Source organism: Nylanderia fulva, unplaced genomic scaffold (genome assembly GCF_048542155.1).
Source record: "Nylanderia fulva isolate GAGA-0341 unplaced genomic scaffold, ASM4854215v1 Scaffold5, whole genome shotgun sequence".
Classification (NCBI taxonomy): Eukaryota; Metazoa; Arthropoda; class Insecta; order Hymenoptera; family Formicidae; genus Nylanderia; species Nylanderia fulva.
The window spans coordinates 5,163,337-5,183,608 of record NW_028190587.1 but is presented as its reverse complement, the minus strand read 5'-3'; the positions used below and the strand labels follow the sequence as shown (position 1 = coordinate 5,183,608).

General features: G+C 43.2%; 1 protein-coding gene across 5 annotated transcripts in view; it reads right to left on the bottom strand.

Moving 5' to 3' along the window:
- LOC114941714 (discoidin domain-containing receptor 2) overlaps nt 1-20,272 on the bottom strand; it is a 146,330-nt gene that overhangs the window by 6,305 nt on the left and 119,753 nt on the right. For all 5 annotated transcript variants that reach the window (XM_085487070.1, XM_085487072.1, XM_085487068.1 and 2 more), the window contains 6 exons: nt 13,470-13,575; nt 9,709-9,940; nt 4,678-5,136; nt 1,751-1,958; nt 628-1,179; nt 322-419 (listed from right to left, as the gene is read on the bottom strand). In XM_085487070.1, coding sequence (XP_085343196.1) covers nt 322-419; nt 628-1,179; nt 1,751-1,958; nt 4,678-5,136; nt 9,709-9,940; nt 13,470-13,575 — 1,655 coding nt within the window. The remainder of the gene's footprint in view (nt 1-321; nt 420-627; nt 1,180-1,750; nt 1,959-4,677; nt 5,137-9,708; nt 9,941-13,469; nt 13,576-20,272) is intronic.

Below are 20,272 nucleotides of genomic sequence, written 5' to 3'. Positions count from 1 at the left end.
CTAAAATTATAAAACTAATGAAGATTTATTAAAGTTAACATGTTAAATTGATATTTATTTAATTTTAGCGGGAAAGAAGGAGTTTAAAATAAAAATCTCGAATTAGAGATTTAACAATTATATTTACGTGATATCTCCTATAAAATTGGTGCTCTGTGCACGAGTCAGTTTTAATTAAAAATTAATTTTTCCTCTGAAACTGATGCACAAAAATCCACACGTTTAGTTTTTACTTGCCTATTAAAAAATATGATTTTTATATCGCGAGAAAGTCTGTCTTAATTATTAAAAAAAATCGAGACAAATATTTGTATATCTTACCTTTGCGCTACCCCTGGAGGAAGATTTCGAAAAAACGCTATCCTGATCACTGCTTACGCTAGGCACGGGCATTGGTACTGCATAATCATAAGTAGCATCTGTACAGCAAGAGACAACAAATTTATTATTTAATACACGATGATATATATTTGTTAAATTTGAGAGTCACGAAAGTTGCGTTCAAAAACTAACCGCGTATGCAAAGAGTTATTAAACAAAGCGTAACGTAATACAATTGGACGATTGTTTGGCTACTTTGAAGCACTACATCGGATACGTTGAAAAAGTTGAAGGGGCTCGACTCACCAGACTGCTCGACATTGTCATGGAGATCCTTGTTGTCTACAACAACCGTGCTGTATCCGTAGTACGCCGTATGAGGAGATGCTCGATACTTGTTCTCGTGGAAGGGTTCCTGGTACTCGTCGAGTCTGACATCGCCCAAAAGACGATCGTTGAGATCTCGCGGTAGGGTCGTGAGCTTCGTACCAGCGTACCGGTCGTCGAGTTCCTCGACCCTGTAGGTCATCAAGGATGGATCCTTCTCCGTGGTGCCGTACGCGGATTCCGGCGACAGATGCTGATGATTGCCCGATGGAATCGCGCTTTTGGCGCCCAGAGGGCTGGCAAAGTTCTTGCGCTGTCTGTGACGCGTGACTATCAGGAACATGGCAACCGCCAGCAGCAGGATTACGACAATCAAGACGCCGACGATCACGGCCATGTAAGTGGGATCGTCCTGCTTAGCTACCGGAACTTCGGCTTGCAGCGGATTGTCGCGGGTGTGAGTTATATCCGACAATCGCGGGGCCATCGTCGTGGATGGTATTTCTGGGGTAAAGTTACCGTGAGCGATGTCTGCAACACGATAGAAACACGTGTTCCTGGATACGGCATGTTTTGGTGCGAACTTTGATGAAATTTGAAAATTCATCGAAAACAAAGTAGTAACAATGTAGTGCATTATACACCTAGCCAGTAACGCGATTTGTGACAACTTTGCAAATTTATATTTTTACGCAGATATGCAGATACTATTAATTGATATCTTTTTGAAATTACACGAGTTAAAGAGAATATTACAAATTTCAATAAACCTTTTCAAAATTATTTTTTATAGGTACATTTCAGTGTATTAATATTTATTGATATATTATATTTGCGCGCTGAATATATTGAAGATATTTAATATTCAATTTGATTGCGTGTCAAAACATGAATTAAGCAGATTCTTTATTACATATTAATTTTTAAGTTTTATAAATCGCCAACTACGCTGGACAACATTTTGAATATTACGATCTTTCGAGAGAAATCATCTCTGATTATATGCGATTTGATAGGCGTGTCGTCGCGATTTCAAACTTTCTCTACTCGCACTGCGAAAGTAAATCGAGGAAAATTACTGAAGCCGTGCGTCACTACTTACCAGAGTCAAAGGTGACTTCGCTGATCATAATCCATCGCGAGGCGAAGCTGAATCTTAGCTTGACGAACTTGCCGATCCGGTGGTGCAGCTTGATCGTGACATTCCTCGAGTGTTCAAAGATCCTGTCCTCTATATAGTTATATACGATCGGATCGCCCGTGTAATACTTGCCGCCGATGCTGAACATGATGCTAACTTCAGAAAATACCTGAATCGTAAACAAAAAAAAGAAGCGATACGAAATGAATATCTCGAATGAATATTCTCCCGATAAGCATTTCGCTACGCGCATGTACGCTATTCCATCTAGACTATCGAGCTTGATTACCGCAGACAATTCGATCTATCAGATAAAGCGCCATGTATTTAGAGTTACCATGCGGAATTAATTCGATCGGAAGCATACCACAGGTACTCGATTACACTCGCGTAATCAGTATTATCGCCGTTATTACCATAGGTAACAGATAACTAGTTACCCGGCGCGCTGGGATGTGACATCGACGGTTTCGATAATACGAAGTATATCTCATGGACGCGTTCCGAGAACGAGCGAGGACGCGTGGAATGCTAATTTCATCCCTCGAAGGCGCAAGACAATTCAGCTAAGGGAATCTCCGAGTCGAGAGCCGTGTGAAGCGGATGGAGAGTCAGAGAGAGAGAGAGAGAGTATGGAACTAAGCTAGCGTAGGAGTTAGGCACGATGATTACAAAGCCGAGATTATCTAACTCCCTTAGATCCAAAGACGGGAAGCGTATAGATTTTCGACGTACTGAAGCCTACCGCCCGCGGATGCGCCGAGAGAATGAGGAAGTCGATGTAGAGGAAGTGGCAGCCGTGAAGCCGTGGAGTTAGAGAGAGACGAAGAAGAGAGGAAGGGGCCTGGCGATGCTTTGAGGCGCTGTCTTTCGTGGAAGACGTGTCCTATCCGCGCGAGCGCGCCCTTGTTAATAGGAGAGGTCGTTTAGGGGTAGCTTCTGCCACTCCGCAGCCCCATTCGCCGAACTGCCGACTTGCCAGACTGTCGGTATTGTATTTGAATACGTGGCGTATCTGTTCTCTCGGTCGTTGCTTGCTGCCATTGTATAGTATACACGGGTAGAGAGGGAAAGAGAGCGTCGGGTCTGTCTCCCTCTCTTTTGGCCCCTATTCCGTGAATCCCTGCTGATCTCTCTCCTCGCGAATCACTGCGGCTGCATCTTCAGCCTTGACTGCTACTCGTTCTGTTGGTTCTCCAGTTCGGCTCGATCGCAGCTACACAATCGGCCCCGAGCTGGGTAATGAGACGGTCTATTCAGATAAATCTTGATACCGGTAAGAGAGTGTTTCGCGGCCCATTATACCGGGATTCCCGCGCGGAATAACGACGGAGCACGAAATTTTCGCGTCCAACTGTGTTTCGTATGTATTAAGTTTCGTAACTTTCGCTCATGGCATGGATTATGTGACTATGTATATTGACACCGTGCATATTAACTCTCTTCATCTGCACGAGTTTCTGCACGATGACGAATACACGAAGAGTAATTTAATCGAACTGTCAAAGTTTGTAATTATCTATTTTTTAATAAATCAAAATTATTTTTTCCGTGGAAAAAATTATATCCGATGATTCTCGAGTGTCAAATGTTCTTTTTCAAACTGAAAAATAATTATTTCAATATACTTTTAAGTTTGTACGCTTGATCCGATTTTTCCTCAAATAAAATATTGATAGTCTAATTTGTAATTAGATGATTAGATTTTAAACTAGATATTTTTTCTTTTTGCACATTCAATGTTTAATTGATTTATCATCAAGGAATTTACTATCAAGTGGTATAATTTACTGAGCGATTCAATTGCCTGAGCTTTCTGACAAAACAATTTTCCGCTACGATTCGCAAATTATTTACAATTTGCTCATTCAGTTTTGATTAGAGTCCTTTCTTGAAATATCACGCTTCGCTATTCCAAGCTCCTCTAAGTGCCGAATTATTTTATTAAAATAGGTACATCTCACTGCCATTAGAGCCGAGTGTTCAGCGAGCCATTATGTAAACACTCAGGCGTAAAAAGATCGTAGGGGCGAAAAATTTTCACGGAAAAACTGACGTCTCCGGCAAAGCCACGGCCACCGCGCAGCCGCTCCAAGTGAAACGCGGATCCGCGGAGCCGCGTTTCCTTTTTCTCCTTCCGTCCGTTTCAGCCGAACCCAGGGGCTAACCGTTGTTGCGCCTCGTTACCCATCCTACGTCCGACCTTGACTCCAACGTGAAAACTGGATTTCGTGCCGTATACATCGTCTCTTCAACCTCACGGCTTCTTTTTTTCTTTTCCTTTCTTTCCTTTTTTTTCCCTTATTCTCTGGGTGTGGATTAAAGGCTGGCGAAGGATCTTCGCGCACATTTTGCCGCGACTGTCCGTCTTTCCTTTTTGCGCCTTTTTCTTGCGTCCTCCGCCAACCGCCTACTTTATTCAGCAGCCGTTTCGTTCTCACCGGCAAGTCACTGCCGCGGGCCATTCCAATTTCCTCCATATACGCATATCCATTTATAGTTTTTCTTGCTTATTATCGTGCAAATACGTACGAGAAGAAACGGTCGCCATGGTTATCTTATAGTCCAACTTTATAATAAGATATATGATAAATGAGCGCACGTAGCTAATGACATGATAGCGGCAGACATCTCGAGAATTTCGAGATCGACCATAAATCAATCACAATCATAAATCAGTCTCGCAGTTCGTGTTTTTTCTAATACTTGAAAATTTTTGTGTGAAAAAGATATATACGCAAGTTAATAATAAAAAAGAAATGAGATATATTTCTACGAAAATATAAGTATAAGCATCTTTGTGGTCCGACTCACACGCGCACCTCGCAGATTTATAAATGAAATCTCTTCTATGCGTAACAAAGCGTGCAACGTTAAACGAATCTTACCTGCACATCTTTGGTGAACTGGTTGTTGCAGTAGATGTGAACAGCCGAGAACTCTCTGACGTGGTCGAATTCGAATTTAATCTCGAGCGGATGTCCGGATCTTGTGTCGTTCTTCCAGCCTACCCATCCTTGATTTCTATCATAGGTGTCGTAGTAACTCATCTTAAAGTAGTCCGGTCCGATCTTGCCGTCTGTCAATTGCCCCAAACCACGGAGTAGCTGTCCGTCCCAATAACCATCGTAAGTCGTGTCGAAGAATTCCCGGTTGTTGCGCTTGTCACCTTGAGGCATCGAATACGAGACAATGCCGTCGTTCCAAGGACAACCGTACAATTCAACGCGCATGCAAACTGTGCGACGATGATAACTGTAGGGTAGAAAACGAACTTTGCTGGCCCATACCGGTGGCTCCAAATCCTTCTTCGATTCCAGATAAGTGTTCTTGTTCCCTTCGATAACCTGAAATAAAATATAGAAATTGCCTTTTAGTATATCATCCTAATATCTTTCGACAAAATATTTCGTATCTCATTTGAATTCCCTCTCTGATATATGTTGAAGCATCTGAGAGTTAAAAGACGTACAAATTGTATGCAAACGACATATATATAGATATGTATATCAGATTGTGATTGGCAGAACGGAATATATAATACGATATGTTTAAATGATAGTATTCATGCTACGCGTCATGCTAAGTTATCGGTGAATAGATGGATTATTCGCGGTATTCTCCGATGAAGATCAGCGTCCGTGTATAGCATCTTGACCCTTGCCTCATTTACGGACATTCAGGCGGCGAGATAGCGAGATATTTTTCACTAGCCCGTAATATAAATTGCGCCACGACGCACCGTAGCATTTCTGCGCAGCGTGATTTCAGGCTCGCCGCGCTCTCTCTCTCTCTCTCTCTCTCGCATAGAACAAGGCTCGTTCTATTCGATCGGTCGAGCGCGCGAGAGCGATGGTCGAATACGTATATCGCCGGATAGGATCGGGCATTTCTCGGACGACGTCGAGGGAGAGAAGAGGCCCTTTGAAACAAAGGACCTCTTATTTTCCACTTATGATCTCGCCAGCGCCTCCTGACTCGCTCGCGCGAGAGATTCTCACGTATGGTCGGTTACGTGACCGTGTAACCATCACCGTTGTGATCCCGACAGGTGCAAACATTCCTTTATTTTCTATTTCACCCCGTTACAAGCGTGTTCTTTCTTCCCCATTATGGCCGTGCTCGTCGGACGTTGAATAATGTTCCATTATATCTCGATATTAATCAATTTAATATGATCAATTTAATCGATTCTGCGTACAATACGCACCGTGATTGAATTTCATTATAGATTATTCGTTTTGTTGTAGAAAAATGAACAAATATTGAAAGACTCTTTGAAACACCTTTGTGAAACGCAATTACGCGCTCATAAATAAATTATATGCCATATATGACAAGTGAAACGAAAAGTGCTTTTCAATATAATAAAGTGTAAATTTATTTCTATAGTAATATATATAGCAGCTTATATATTTTAATATCATAATTCTGTATACATTATTTAACATGTAAAATTATTGGCATTGTCATTTCTCCTCGTGTATTATCTATTGTAATATCCGGCAATTCGAGTTGCATGTATATTAATTTTTGCAAGACACTCTACCTTTATTTTTTTTTTTTCTATTTACCAGAAGTTACGATTGCGATGGGAAACACGTTTAAAGATGATTCTCGTGACCGCGCGAACCGGCACGTTCCGCGTCGGGTGGCGCGGTAATTGGGGCCGGTAGCTGACACCGTTTTATTTGCACCGCGACACGGTACCTGATGTTTAGCACATTGAAACGGACGGTACCAAGGCGTCGGACGGGCAAATACAATGAACCGACACGTGAGAAATTTTCTGCCAGCATGCGACGGAACCGCATCGTGGGCGTTTCCGGAGGTTGACAGTTACGTGTATAGCTTTGCAAAGTGTATACGTAACAGCATCCTGTCTCTCCTCGATGATTGTACTTGGAGTAAGATTTATTTTTGTCCGAAAAGGTGAGCAGAGAAATTTCCATTGATTTATAGTACGGGCCTTCAATCTTTGTCTCTTACATATTACGAAAATAATATATATGAAAAATTCAATGCTAAAAAGGGAATCGGGAAAAAAAGGATGTAGTTTTAGAATATATAAATACATATACTTCTAAGCTTTCCTTTACATTGCTTGTATGCGCTAATGCATATTGCAATTTTGTTTTTACGATTTATCTGTTACGTTTTTCATTCGCATTCAAGAAGATTTCATTCATGGATAAAATATTTCGACACTCGGTTGGTGAAAAAAAAAAAAAAAATACTATACATTGTATCGCGCTTATAAATACGTATGCTTATGTTATATCCCAAGTTTCGTTCACTCGTGACGCGACGCGACCGGCTGCGCTATCGAATTTTTTTATGAAGATGACTCACACGAAATACGGAGGTCGATTTCGCGTGTGCCTGGGTTCTCGGGAAGGTGCGGCGAATCTTAATTCCCGAAAGACCCGCGGGAGAGGGACCAAATTACGACGGCATTTACGAGCCGTTGAGACGTGTACGGCAGGAAAAATAAGTAATCCTGATATTTATCTTCGCGCCCACGCATATATATATACGCGGTCTGCTTTTATCGCGAAAGACTTTTCTCAAGCACCGCCTCGCGCCGAAGCGAACGATCGTCTCTCAAATTATATTCCTCGACCGTTGCCACGATTTCTCTCTCGTCACTCTTTTCGTTGTAGGCGAATTCCAACGAATGTCTCGAAGCGGCGCGAGGACGGGACCAACGCCCATTTTATGTTAATCGTTTCGTGTGTGTTGCTCTTGGATCGGTAGCTCAGTAGCTGAATCGTCTTAGAGGCGGCGTTGATGTTTACGCGTCGTCGCGGAAGGTCTTGGAGGATAAGACACTTTACGGCTTAATTTAAGAGGAAACGCCCCAATGGGTGGTTCAACGCGATTATGCTGATTTATGTATGATAAGTTTTATACTATAATTTGTGTGGGCCTCTGCGCTGGCATCATATAGTGATATCTATTAATATCATATATCATGGCCAGTTATGGTCAGCGATGTTGCCGAGAATATAAAGACAAAAAAATATGCATGTCGTCCACTCTTTTATGAGGAATATTAAAAAGAAAAATTATTTTATTTTACGACATTGATTTTAATAATCGCTGCATTCAAAATCATTGGCCGTAAAATATGGGTGACGACAGGACCACATGGTTTCTACCAACGTTGCCCATATCGAATCGGGTTGTTAAGAAAGATTATGTGTCGGATAAGCCGAGTGTCGTTGTGTAATTAACCGAGGGACAACGCGGAGCTCACAGCGGGAGGAAGAGACACAAATTTCTGCAGGTTTATCCCTACCTCTTCCCTATATTTTCTGGGTGGCCTCTTCCGTTCTAACAGGTATACATGGCGCTACAGACAAATTATACGAGGTATGCGAATATCGTATAATAAATCATATTTTTCGAGTTATTAATCTTTTCTCCGGGATTATCATTCAATTTGCGCATAGCGCAAATTAATAAAAATAATTATCATACATAGTTCTCGACTTTAAAACTTTTTCTTAAAAGTGTAGAAAAAGAATGGCTAAAACAAAATAAATTGTTACAATTATTTTAATATCTGACACTTAGCGTGCCTTAAAATATATTCGCTGCGATTCATTTTGGAGGAGTATGTAGATGAAAATGTCAAAAGTCTCCGCGCGTGTCAGGGAAATAATATAACGTAAAAGCAAATCGCCCCGCAGCTGTATGCAAATGTGGTACTCAAGATCGTTCTTCCTTTCGGGTTCGACCTTCGTTGAATACGTACGCTACCGAAGGATTCGCGTATTCAGACAGGTCTCTATGTAGGTGAGTCGGAATCGTCTAACCCGCGTGCACGCTACGACCTTCCCTTCCTTCATTTTATTGATCCAACCTGCTATACAAATAAGCTCGTAGCACCACCCCGCCCGCTAACTCCGAAGGAAAGTTACCCTGACACGACCGGACGCTCGCGTCTCTCCTTTCTTTCGTCGGTTTCGGAAATCGATGACACTCCTCGGCGCGAGTCGTCCACACTCGACGTGTATTTTCGCTTTTCGTGAGGCAAGGCGCGAGCAGGCATGCATTAAAGAAGCGAGCGACACGACATGAGTGATTTTACGAGACGCACGTTTCCTTCATTTCGGTTGGTTTGCCGAGGATTCGCGAATTGCATACGTCAAATTATCCCGACCCAAGCTTCACCACTTTCGACGAAATTCGCGACCGCGTGGAGTTTATTTTCGCCGGGCGAGTGTAAATTGCCGGTATAGCGTGTGATTATTGCGGGATAGACGTTAATTAAAGACTTAGGGTTCGCGGTTGCCGGCATATCTGTACCTAATATAAATTACATCATGTATCCTCGGACTTTCCAGCGTGGCGTATTACGTTAGAGATTTACGTCTTGTTAACGTCAACCTTTAGTTACTGTGTCTCTGGACACCGCTGCAAATCATTCTCAATAATCTCAGCTCCGTGCTCGGCTTTATGCGCATTTCCTGCGACTAAATTTAACCCCGCGACTTTGTCCGCGCATACGTAATTCCTTCTCGCCGCTTGGATTGCCATATCGAATGAAATTGCCGGGCGAAATGTCTTTCTCTAAAGGTTCGCGACGATTAAATCGATCGTGGCAAATTGCGTGACTGAATATATCTAGGACAGCTAGATCATGTATAATAAATTTCGCAATCTCAGACACGGCACACTTGACAAATCTTTTCATACACACGTTCCAATTTGCTACTTCACAATCTATAAATACGCATACGTCGATTGCGTTTCTATGTCGGAGTTATTCAAGACATCCCTGACCTCGGCTATTCTCGATTGCTATATCGTTTTCAATGATTGGCTCCGATTACGAGCCATTATATACGACGCTATTCATCGATCACGAAGAAAGATTGAAGATAATATGGATATAATATAGTAAGCTTTACCTCCTCGCCGCGAAAGTTTCTGTAGCGGATCCACTTTCCCAACTTCGGTCTCCAGTATTCCAACAGATACGCCTCTGAATACTCGACACCCTGGCCGTTACCGAAGCGACCCTGAGTGCCGGTAGCCGTGATCATGTGCACCGTGTGAAGATCGATTTCGAGCCACTCGCGCGGCTCCGCCGTGATCTGCTGCTTCGGACACCAGGCACCTCCGTGGCTCTCCTGCTTCAGCCTGGAAGAATAAATATTTGCTCTGGGATTACGGATCTTTATTTTCTCTTTCCCGCTTTCTTATCGCGCTACGATCGCCGAGGGGAAAGTAGACCTTCTTTGGGGGAAATCCCTCGTGAAAAGGAAAATAGTCGCCAAACGCTCCGCGTTCTCCGAACTTTCCCGTCTCGCGGATGCTTTTACATTTTATTCATACACTTCTCCTTTTTCGAATTTACATCTGCATGCAAATTCGACAGGTTTTTGCCGTATTTTGTTTCGCGATATTCTTCGTTTTTATAGTTTTGCAGCGGGAGCGTGTATAAAGGAAAATGACATTTTGGAATTATGTAAACATTACTGAATACGAAATGAACGGAAAAAAATGTAGTGCGACTTTATAACTTCACATAGCGTGCGAAGGATTCGTGCCTACATCCGACGATAAGAGAATTGTTATCGCGATATACGAATAGCAAAACGCAGAAGTAGAGTTTCTGGCAGCGAGCGGAAACACCGACATTGTTGTTCGTCGTCGGAGGAAATCGTATAAATACGTGATCGGCCGCGTGTCTGACGGATAAGCGTCAGCTCGCCATCGCGCGATACGGGGTGAAATTATAATTTATCGATCGAACCGAGTCCCCGGATGACATGAATTAAAGATGAGCTGGCACCGAGCGACGAAGCCACTTAGAGCCGGCTAATAATTGTATTCACAGATACCTTTCGCGGATTCGTCTGCGGCATTAAAAACTCTCTCCTTCTGTCTGCGCGACCGTGAAATAACGCACGTGTTGCCATGGTAGGGAACGATTCCACGACTCGTAAATTAAGCCAACGAGAGCGAATCTCTGTTTCGGAATCTCTTTTTTTTTTTCAGCTCACCGTAAATTGCTACGCCGCTATATATTCTTGTTACGATAATAGTCCACAAAGTTGCGTTATCTACTTTAAGCGTTTATTAATAAAATTAGATATTTATGTACCGAGGCACGCGACGTGAATATTTTCATCGCGTTTATTAACCGTGAAAAGTTTTTATGAAAGCATCCCCCCGAGAATTCTAGACGGAATCCTCTCTTCGCGAATATCTACGGAAGATATCTTCGCGTGCGAAAAACAGGAACGAAAATTGTTCGCCGAAGAAAAATTTGAGAAAAGAAAAAAAAGAAGGAGAGAGAGAGGAGCGGAACCCAGCCAGATGAATCCGCCCGGCGGAACTCGTGTCGAGCAAAAATGTTCTCGCGCAATAAAGAGGTGAGCCACAGCCTTCTGAAGTGTCAGAACTTTAAGTGTTGCTTTGACGTGAAGGCAGTAAAAACGGTCGACCAGGGCTCGCTACGTGTCTCTAAGAGCACCTTCCGACGTGGTTCGGCGACGTAAGACAGAGAGAGAGGACATTTTGCGAGGAACGTGAGAAGACAGGAAGAAAGAGAGAGAAAAGGAGAAGCACATGTAGAGTAAAAGAAAGCGCGTGACGCGCGGATGGAAACGGTGCAGCTGGATGCTGGAAGGAGCGAGCGAGAGAGGGAAAGTAATAATATTCTACCGCCGCGAAAGATCATAACTCATAGCCCATTAAGAGACCTCGAACTGCCTGGCTGCCACTTTGATACAGTCCGGGGCATCAAAGACATTCCGCGTGCACGGTACTCTTGGTCCGCGATAAATCTCTGAACGGACGATTACGCCGACTTGGACTCTGCGAGCTGCCACGTCGGCGGAATCGGAGCGCGTCCTTAGACGGAGGGACCGATTATCGAGAGGAATGGTTTGTCGGACGAGAAGAATGCGCGTCGCTTCGAGATCGGACTTGGGAACTGTCGGGAGAGAAATGATTCGTTGCTAAGGTGAATAGGATAGCAGTTCTCCGCTTCGTTGTTGAATGATCGAGAAAATTTTTTTGAGAGAGAATAATATTTTTCCACATCCCTTTGCATAATCTTTGAGATATTATGTGTAGTAAATGAAAAAAAAAAGTTTAATTTTCAAACAACTTTTAAAATAAATAAAATTATTTAGATTACAAGATTTAAGTTTTATAAAGAGGACCGCTTTTCCGATTACGATATATCCGTGCGGTACATGTATAAAAGTATTTTATGGTAAGCGGATAGGTAAATAGGGTATTCGTCTGGAAGCCCGCAATATCACGAAGCCATGAGAATGCTGTCAAAGAAGTTCTAGTCGACAATGCGGTCTGAAGGAACGATATATATCGGCATTGCCGCGGCGAAGGGGATACTTGGCATGATCGATTATTATTACTGACTTTAATGCATCTCTATTTTATCTATTAACCGATGATTATCCCACGACCGAATACATACTCGCGATTAATTTAACGCATTAATTTATTTTGTATATTCCCGCTCCGATGATTGATTAATAGTGACGAGATGTTGATTACACTCCGCGAAATATTGAAAATTCACGCACGGCTCGGTTAATGCGGCAGAATTTCAATTACGGGCAAAAGGGCACCGGTGGAGTTAATGTCTTGCGCGAGTGCGAGTTTATTAGCGCGCTAGGTGGTCCCGATGATTCTCCTTGTGTTTGGACATCCGTCCGTACGCCGCGTTTGTCCCGCCGGAATGGTAATTAGCTGACACGCATAATCAAAGGAGTATGCGACGGGCACGTTAACGACGTCTAAGAGCTTTGGAACGACCGATACAAATGGCTCCGGGCATGCGGGACGCTGCGCGTCATTAATCCTCATTGCGGTTTGAAGGCCGAATTAGACAGAGTTGCAGTTTAGTAGGGCGTGATTAATTGTACGTTGTGACCGGTCGATCGTCTCGGTATCTATCTCGAGGGATGACAGACAAGATGACAGACGCGCGTCGTCCGTGCGGCCTGTCGAATCGCGTTTGCGACTTACACAGATCTATACTTATGGATCATCTATCGCGTTCCACGAAGACGATGGTTCCGCTCGTTCATGTCTTAAATAGCCATGTCGAGAGCCAATTAGAGTTCGAGTAGATAGATCGAGAACTTTTCACGGGTAAGCTTTTAGTCAACGGACAGCACACTCGACAAGTATACTTTTTATCTTTCAAATATTCTGTATCTTCCAGAAAAATATCAGTTTCAAGATTTTTTAAATATTTATATTTGTATAAATAATTTGTAAATGATGTTGCATCACTTGAAAGTTCAAGATCGGTGAATGATCGAATTAAATGGTCAATGAACTGAAATGCCTTTCAAGAAAACACTTGTGATTAAATCGACGAGCTAAATGCGCGAAATGAATTTGAAGACGTAAGTTGCAACTCGATGAGAGACGAACACGTGGCTAGACGATTTTGCCACATTTTAATCGGATGATGCGACACCTATATTGCGGAAAAAAGTATCGACACATCTTGTTTCAATTTTTATTCGCATATACCGAGTTCGAACACCCTGCCGATGCGAGCGCACGCCGCTGCGTTTTTCACGGTCCGTAACCGGAGTTAATATGATCAAATTTCCGGATTTGATATTGCATTGGATTTGTGTGCGATGCGCCTGCATAAACGAATCAGTAATTCACTCACCGTGCGCGATGCGGCCCGACGTTTCCGCTATCGAAGCTAGAGCTCGCAGTGATGTCCGCGTCGGGAATTGCGCCCGACTCCATCCCCAGGGGTGCGATGCATTGTGCTGCAAATAAAGGAAATTGCTTCAATTATATGTTTGCCTCGAGTGAGAACAAATGAACGATATAAACCTTGCGTGTAAAGCCCACTTTAGGACGATGTGTTAACATTAAGTGCACAATACATACATACATGTGCGAGAGAACTTTGATAATCTAATAACGCGATGCTTTCTCTCTGCGAAATCTGAGACACCTTTTCCTTTAGAGATCATTTTTTTTATCTCTCTTCTTTTAATTATATATTATTATAATAAAAATTCTCGCTTTTTCTTTCTCTCCGTCGCGATAAATTGTAACAAAGTTGATACATGGTTTGTCTTGCATATCAGCGATATATTATGCTCTCGTTAGCCTAGATTTTTCGTCGTTTATTAAAAGTTGTTTTAAACGAGTTTTAAACAAGATTCTCGAGAGGCGTGCCGCGCTGTTATTTTCGGCAAGAACTGGAGTTAATCAGGCTTTCATTATGCGTGGGGCTACTTTTTTTCGAAGTCAACGCCGCATGCTGCGCGCGGAACGAAAACGATGAAAAAGGCAAAAGAGAGGCGCAGGCGCCTCTGCAGAGCGCCGTTTTTATCGCCCGACGCATCTCGCGATAATTACAGCGCTTAACGCTGTAGGATACCGAGAACGGATTTCCATTTGGAGAATCGAAGAAAGATAAGTGCCGGATGACTTGAAATTACATATTCGCGCTAGTTTCGCCGACGATCAAAGCGGTGAACCTCGGACAGGCCGTTGCACCTTGTGGAGCGATCAAAGCAGATCTGTTAGCGTGGCGTAAGATCGAGCCAGGATTCCCGGGAAACGAGCGAATGATATACAGCTCTTTAGCAAGAAATCGCGGCAAGACGGAACGGTGCTTCGGTAAACTCGATAAATCCGAGTAGAAAATTCAACCCCCCTGCCTCTTCGAATGAACCTAACGACAGCTGTTTCCTGAGCCATCGTTGGAATCGTCAACGATTATCGAGCTCGTTTATTCCTCCAACGATCTTAAATCCACAAACTTTTCTTCCGACCGCTTCTTTCTTCATCGTCGCGGATGTCTGGCACCGAAAAGATATATATCTGTCTGACGTAAATAAGAGGATTGTAAACATTTCCTATATTAATCTCCAAACATTGTCGAAAATGTCGAATATGAATGAGCCAAAAATTCATCACAGTCTGCAGATGTTCCTAAAATTCCCATTTGTTAAATTTTTAACAATTTTTGAGTAAATAATTTCCAACTAATAGTAAAATTATATATTTTTTTAAATTGACAGATAATACAATTATATCAAAAGTCTAACAAACAGTGTAAATTGAAAGAAACAAGTTCTTGCTACTTTACATTCCTACTTATAAAATAATCGCATCTGACGTTCCCTTGACTTATGAATAAGAAATCGAATCTTTTAAATGGATATACGGTGAAAAATTCAAGAAACATAGACTTCGAAAGTTTTAACTACACTTTCAACGTCTCTCGAGAGAGACGAGGAAACAATTACGCGGGAATTTCCGGTAATCATCGTCAAACTCTCTCTCTCTAACATCGGCTAAAAATACTCGAGGAGGACCGAAACGCCTCGAGTTTCTTTAAAGGGGCAAAAAACGCGTTCGAGACAAATAAGTCTCTGGTATAATCAACGCTACCCGGCGCACGATCCGAGATTCCTAGAGATCGATCGGTCCCGCGCTTCTTCCGGTATACGTGCTCGGTGTCGGCGTGGAGCATCCAGGGCGCGAGTAACGAGAGAGGCCCTCCACGAGTAGCTGGGGTAAGCAGGCAGGTTCGATTCTCGTATTTATAGACATCCTGGAAAACGGGAGGAGAAGAGGAGCAGGAGGAAAAAGAAGAAGAAGAAGAAGAAGAAGTAAGTTATGCGACGTTTGGCCCGCCCCAGCCACTCATTCGGCGACCATAACTCTCGGGGAGTGACAGCTCCGAACGGAAGGGTGTGTGCCGCCCTCCGTCCGCGAGAAGAGGAAAATTGAATGCCTTCGCAACCCCACTTCGGCGCGTTCTACATCGCTCCCTCGTCTTCTCGCGCCCGCACGTTCTCGCGTCTCCTCTCCTTCTCTAACCGCGTCACTGTCAAACTGATAACCGCTTCTTTCCAGAGAGACGGCTTCTCTCACGAAACCCGAGACAGCCACGAAACGGTCGACGAACAAGCCGCGCTCGGAGAAAAACGCAATACGTTCGTATAAACGCGCAGGGCGACGTAGATTGTAATGGAAAAATCCGTAATAAATTCCGAGAAAAATTCTTTCGCCGCGCGTATATCCAGTACATACCGGGACTGCGCTTTTATATTTGTTGTTACGTGATAGTATCCGCGCTTCTTCTCCGCTATTATTTCGTACGTTCTCTCGCCCCTGTGTATTTCTACGAGTTGATAAACGATTTTCCGCGAATCTTGAAATACCGAAATGGTAATTGAAATGTCTCGGTACTGAATCAGACGCTTCCACGTTCAAGTTACAAGTTGAGACAGCGATGAAGGCTGCGCGCGCGATCTGTTGGAGAGAGATCTACAGATCTACGAATTGCGCAATATCGTAAATCTCCTCTTTACAAGCACGGATCTCCTTCTCTCTGCCGTCATTTGTCCTCTCCTACGAAGTATTCACTCGAGCAGCGAACCACTCCTTCGAGAAACTGACAATGAAAGTGGTTCAGAATTAACCTTTAACACGGTGTAAGTCACGTCTATCCTAGGCGAGGCTGATTTTAATAATTTAACATGTACTTGGCTACAGCTTGTAACTGTATTGGAATTGTGATATGGAAATTTTAATTCTTTTCTACAATTTCACAAAAAGAATTAGAATGATTAATAATTTGATACATCCTCATTGTGGATCTTCACGCATCGCGTCTCATATAACTTCGTTCTCATATTCCGGAGGAAGTCAAAGATATACTGTCTTTGGTGGACGAATACGGTGTGTAATTAGCTCAGCTTTTATAATAATAGCAAAGCAAATTGCACAGAAGAATCCCTCGGCAAATTAGGAAAGAAAGATGAAGGAAATATGGTGAGGGTAGATGCCAACAAAACAGGGCTTTTCTATCTCGGTGAATTTAATAATTCGCATCACCCTTCCTTTGTTAATTCCGGGATTATTATTAATGACGGCGCACCAAAGTCGCGGTTGGCTCTCGGTACGTTCGCTCACACTTCTCTCGTCGAGCGCGAATGTAAATTAATTACGCACCGGGACTCTTTTATGAAAAACATATTAAAATTCCCCATCTCATTGCAGCGCGATATTAGCGCATAAATCATGATTCGCACTTAATCCTCGGGTTAATTCAATTTTTTTTAATGTCTCGACTAATTATAATGTACGAGTTGTCACACAAATATCCTCAAATCATTCTATTGCGAAAACGGGAAATTTAAATTCTTGTGTAACTTAAAATGTTAAATTAAAAATATGACATTAAAAATTGTTCGCAAAGTGCTTAATAGATCGTTGAAGAAAAAGAATAGATACAACTTTTTTAGAGACATCATAATTATTTCTTTAGACAGACACATATATGTATATCGTTAAGTAAATTTTTATTAGGCAACAACGAAATTCTGTTGAAGTTGTTAGGTAACATGTAACTTGGAAACTATCTACTCGTTTGTGTGTGTTAGCGATAATCACCTCCTCAGTGCGGCTCATTGCGACGGTATTCAGTTTGTTCTGTTTGTTTAAGAAATTAACAGGTGGACCTGCCGCAAGGTTTCCCTTTTCGACCGCAACATCGCGCTCATTTCCCGGACATTGGCGAAATTAGAATGAATGTTTGTAAGAGCGTCGACCTCGAAAGAAGTTGGTGCGTCCCTAGACAGCGCGTTGTACCCTTTCGTACGGCCATGAGGGCCAAGATGTGGCTTTCTCGGACCTGGGGAGCCATTTTCGCCTCTTTCAGAGAAAACAAACATTCGTTCTAAGCAGAAGGTAACTTGCCTCGACGAAAATGCGCATGCCCGTCCCCCTGGCGCCGCGACGACTGGCAGAGCGGAAGTACTACTTTTATACGACCCTTTCGTCCCTCCTACTTTCCTGAGGTTCCTCTTTCTCTCTTTCTCTCGCCCTTTATATCCACCACCGTTTCCGTGCCTTCTCTCTACATTCGCAGCCGTTCCAGCCTTGGAACCCCCTTAGGCATTACCCACCGTGGACTGAATCACCGTCTCGAGTTGCATGCGTTACTTAGACCCCGAGGGTTGAAAGTGCAACCCTTTTATACAGAGTTCGTGTGCCTTCATGCCCTGGATTTATCGAAACTAACCAGTTTATTCGCTAATGCGTAACTAATGTTAATAGATATTCAGAAGAGATAGAGACACCGTATATCGAGTTGTTTCATTGCGAGAATATCTCCTTATTTAAACCTTTATTTTAAAAAATTGTAAAATTATGGAAAAATATTTTCGCGAAGAAAATAGAGAATAAAAAATAATTATATGCAAATATTTTACTTTTTACGCAAGAATGCGAGGACGTTTTAGGCGCGTCACTTGAGAAAATAAATCTGTCCTTTCTTGCGCCGTCCACGTTGCCTAATTCTTTTGTTCCAGTTGATGTCAGTATTGCGCGAAGGGTTTTAGGGCACGAACTCTTCGTGTTCAGGCACGCCGGTGTTTGCTTTCGTGGGTTGGCCTTATGAAAATACAGATCCGCGCGGCGGATTGACGTGCGCCCTTCGAACCCGAAAGTCGGGGATTATTACACTCGACGTCGACAGTCTGACAGTTGACGTCCTTTCAACGCGTCAAGCACGAGACGTCCCTCGGATTCGTTGCTCGATACATTCCGCGAATGCCGTCGGGACGTCGTCGCTCTCTCTCTCTCGGCAAACACGGAGATGCGAACGGGTTTATCGCGACGCGGCAGAGACTCGCGATAATCGCATTCGCTCGCGAATATTTCCGGAGCGACAACGCGATATATATCGCGAGATATATCTCGTCAAAAAAAAAAAAAAAATAATAAAAGAGCTCGCGGAAAGTCGGAGGATTATTTCGCTCGGCGTCTTCCGCCCGACTGACGTCTCCTCTCCTTTCAATGTGTCAATCTTCCTTGATTCTCCCGATTCATTCTCGTTTCTCGCGAACGAGAAGATTGCGCCTCCGGCGATGAGATGGCGGGGGTTAAGTCGATTGCACTCGAGGCGATTTATCCGAAGTCGTTAGGGAGACGTAGAGAGATCTTTGCGTACGCAGGCGAGCGTAAACTGTTGGGTTCTGGCGCGTGATCAAGCCGAACGACGACGAGATCGCGGCCTGCGCGAGGGTAAGAAACAGATGTCGGGATACCGGCTTGGGAATGTTTACGTCGTGGGGATTTTATATCCGAGAGACATACGATGTACACGTGCGGAAAGTGTCGGCGGTGCCTTTGTCGTACGAATAATCGCGCCTTTCAAACAAGCCTCGCAGAAGCTGTCAGCCAGTATTAATGCCCGCACCGAGCATACAAAGGAGTGACAAGTTGTAATGATAACCCGGGGTATGTTTTGATAAGTGTATCTGCGAAGGGAATGCAATTGTGAGAGTATATTTGTGCACTCGCGCATAGGTGACTGTACAAATAATCTGTTAATCCGCGACCCAGGACACGTATGATCGCTTCAGTTAGGTACAGTGTTCTTCGCGAAACGAATAATCATGGCTTAATCCGACTTGTGATATATCTCATTCTGACTAAATTATGTAAAATAATATATTTATCTATTCCTTAAAAATGTATAAAATTATACTAATAATACTTTTGCACAATGTATTATATTATTCATATTTTTATTATTACTACTTCTTATAGAGATTTAAATCAAGGGAAATTTCATTTTTAATTCAAGCCTAGTTTTTTAAATTCATAATATTTTTACAACTGCATTTCGAGTTTTACGTTCGTCGGTTATGGGTCGGCGACAGAGCGTAGACAGGGGACAGTAACGCGTTAATTGCCGCATTGTTATGTTAATATGCTGAAGACTCCTGCAATAATTTCGTCACCATCACGCTGGAGCCTAATGGATCTGTAGATAATTGGAAAGGAGGGCTGAGGATCGAGAGAGTAATAGAGGGATGACAATGTTACAACGCGGGAGAACTCTGTCGCGTGACGGTTCTCTCCCCAAACACGTTTCTACCGTCTGTTTTCGATGCATCCTCTATCCCACACATACACAAAGGCATTATTTCTACATACATACGCTTCTCCGTTTAATTACGCATACACAAATATTATATACGCGCATGTGCATTGGTTATTAAAAATCCTAAATTATAATGCATTTGCATTCGTCATTCATTTAAAGATGTACAGATATATCGGTAACATACATCCTCTGCTTCATCATTGTACTCGCCGTTAACAATGAATCTCACGCGGAATGCGAAAGAAAAAAAAGCTCGTCCAGCACACGTGTGTCACGTACGGTAAATTTCGCTACGTCAGACACACACGTCCCTCCTTTCCCGGATGACGCATCTGTATAATTACCTCCTGTCCTATCGTTCCGACGCCAGCACACTCGTACGCGCGCGCATATACGTGCACGTTCGCGTTGACCTCGCAATTACGCAACACCGAAACGCGAGCGCGTTAATACACACGCGAAGCGGCAGTGGTTCCTCGTCTAGGCACGCGTCTACCAATCGCACCCTCGGTGCACGCGAAACCATACGCGCAAACCCTTTC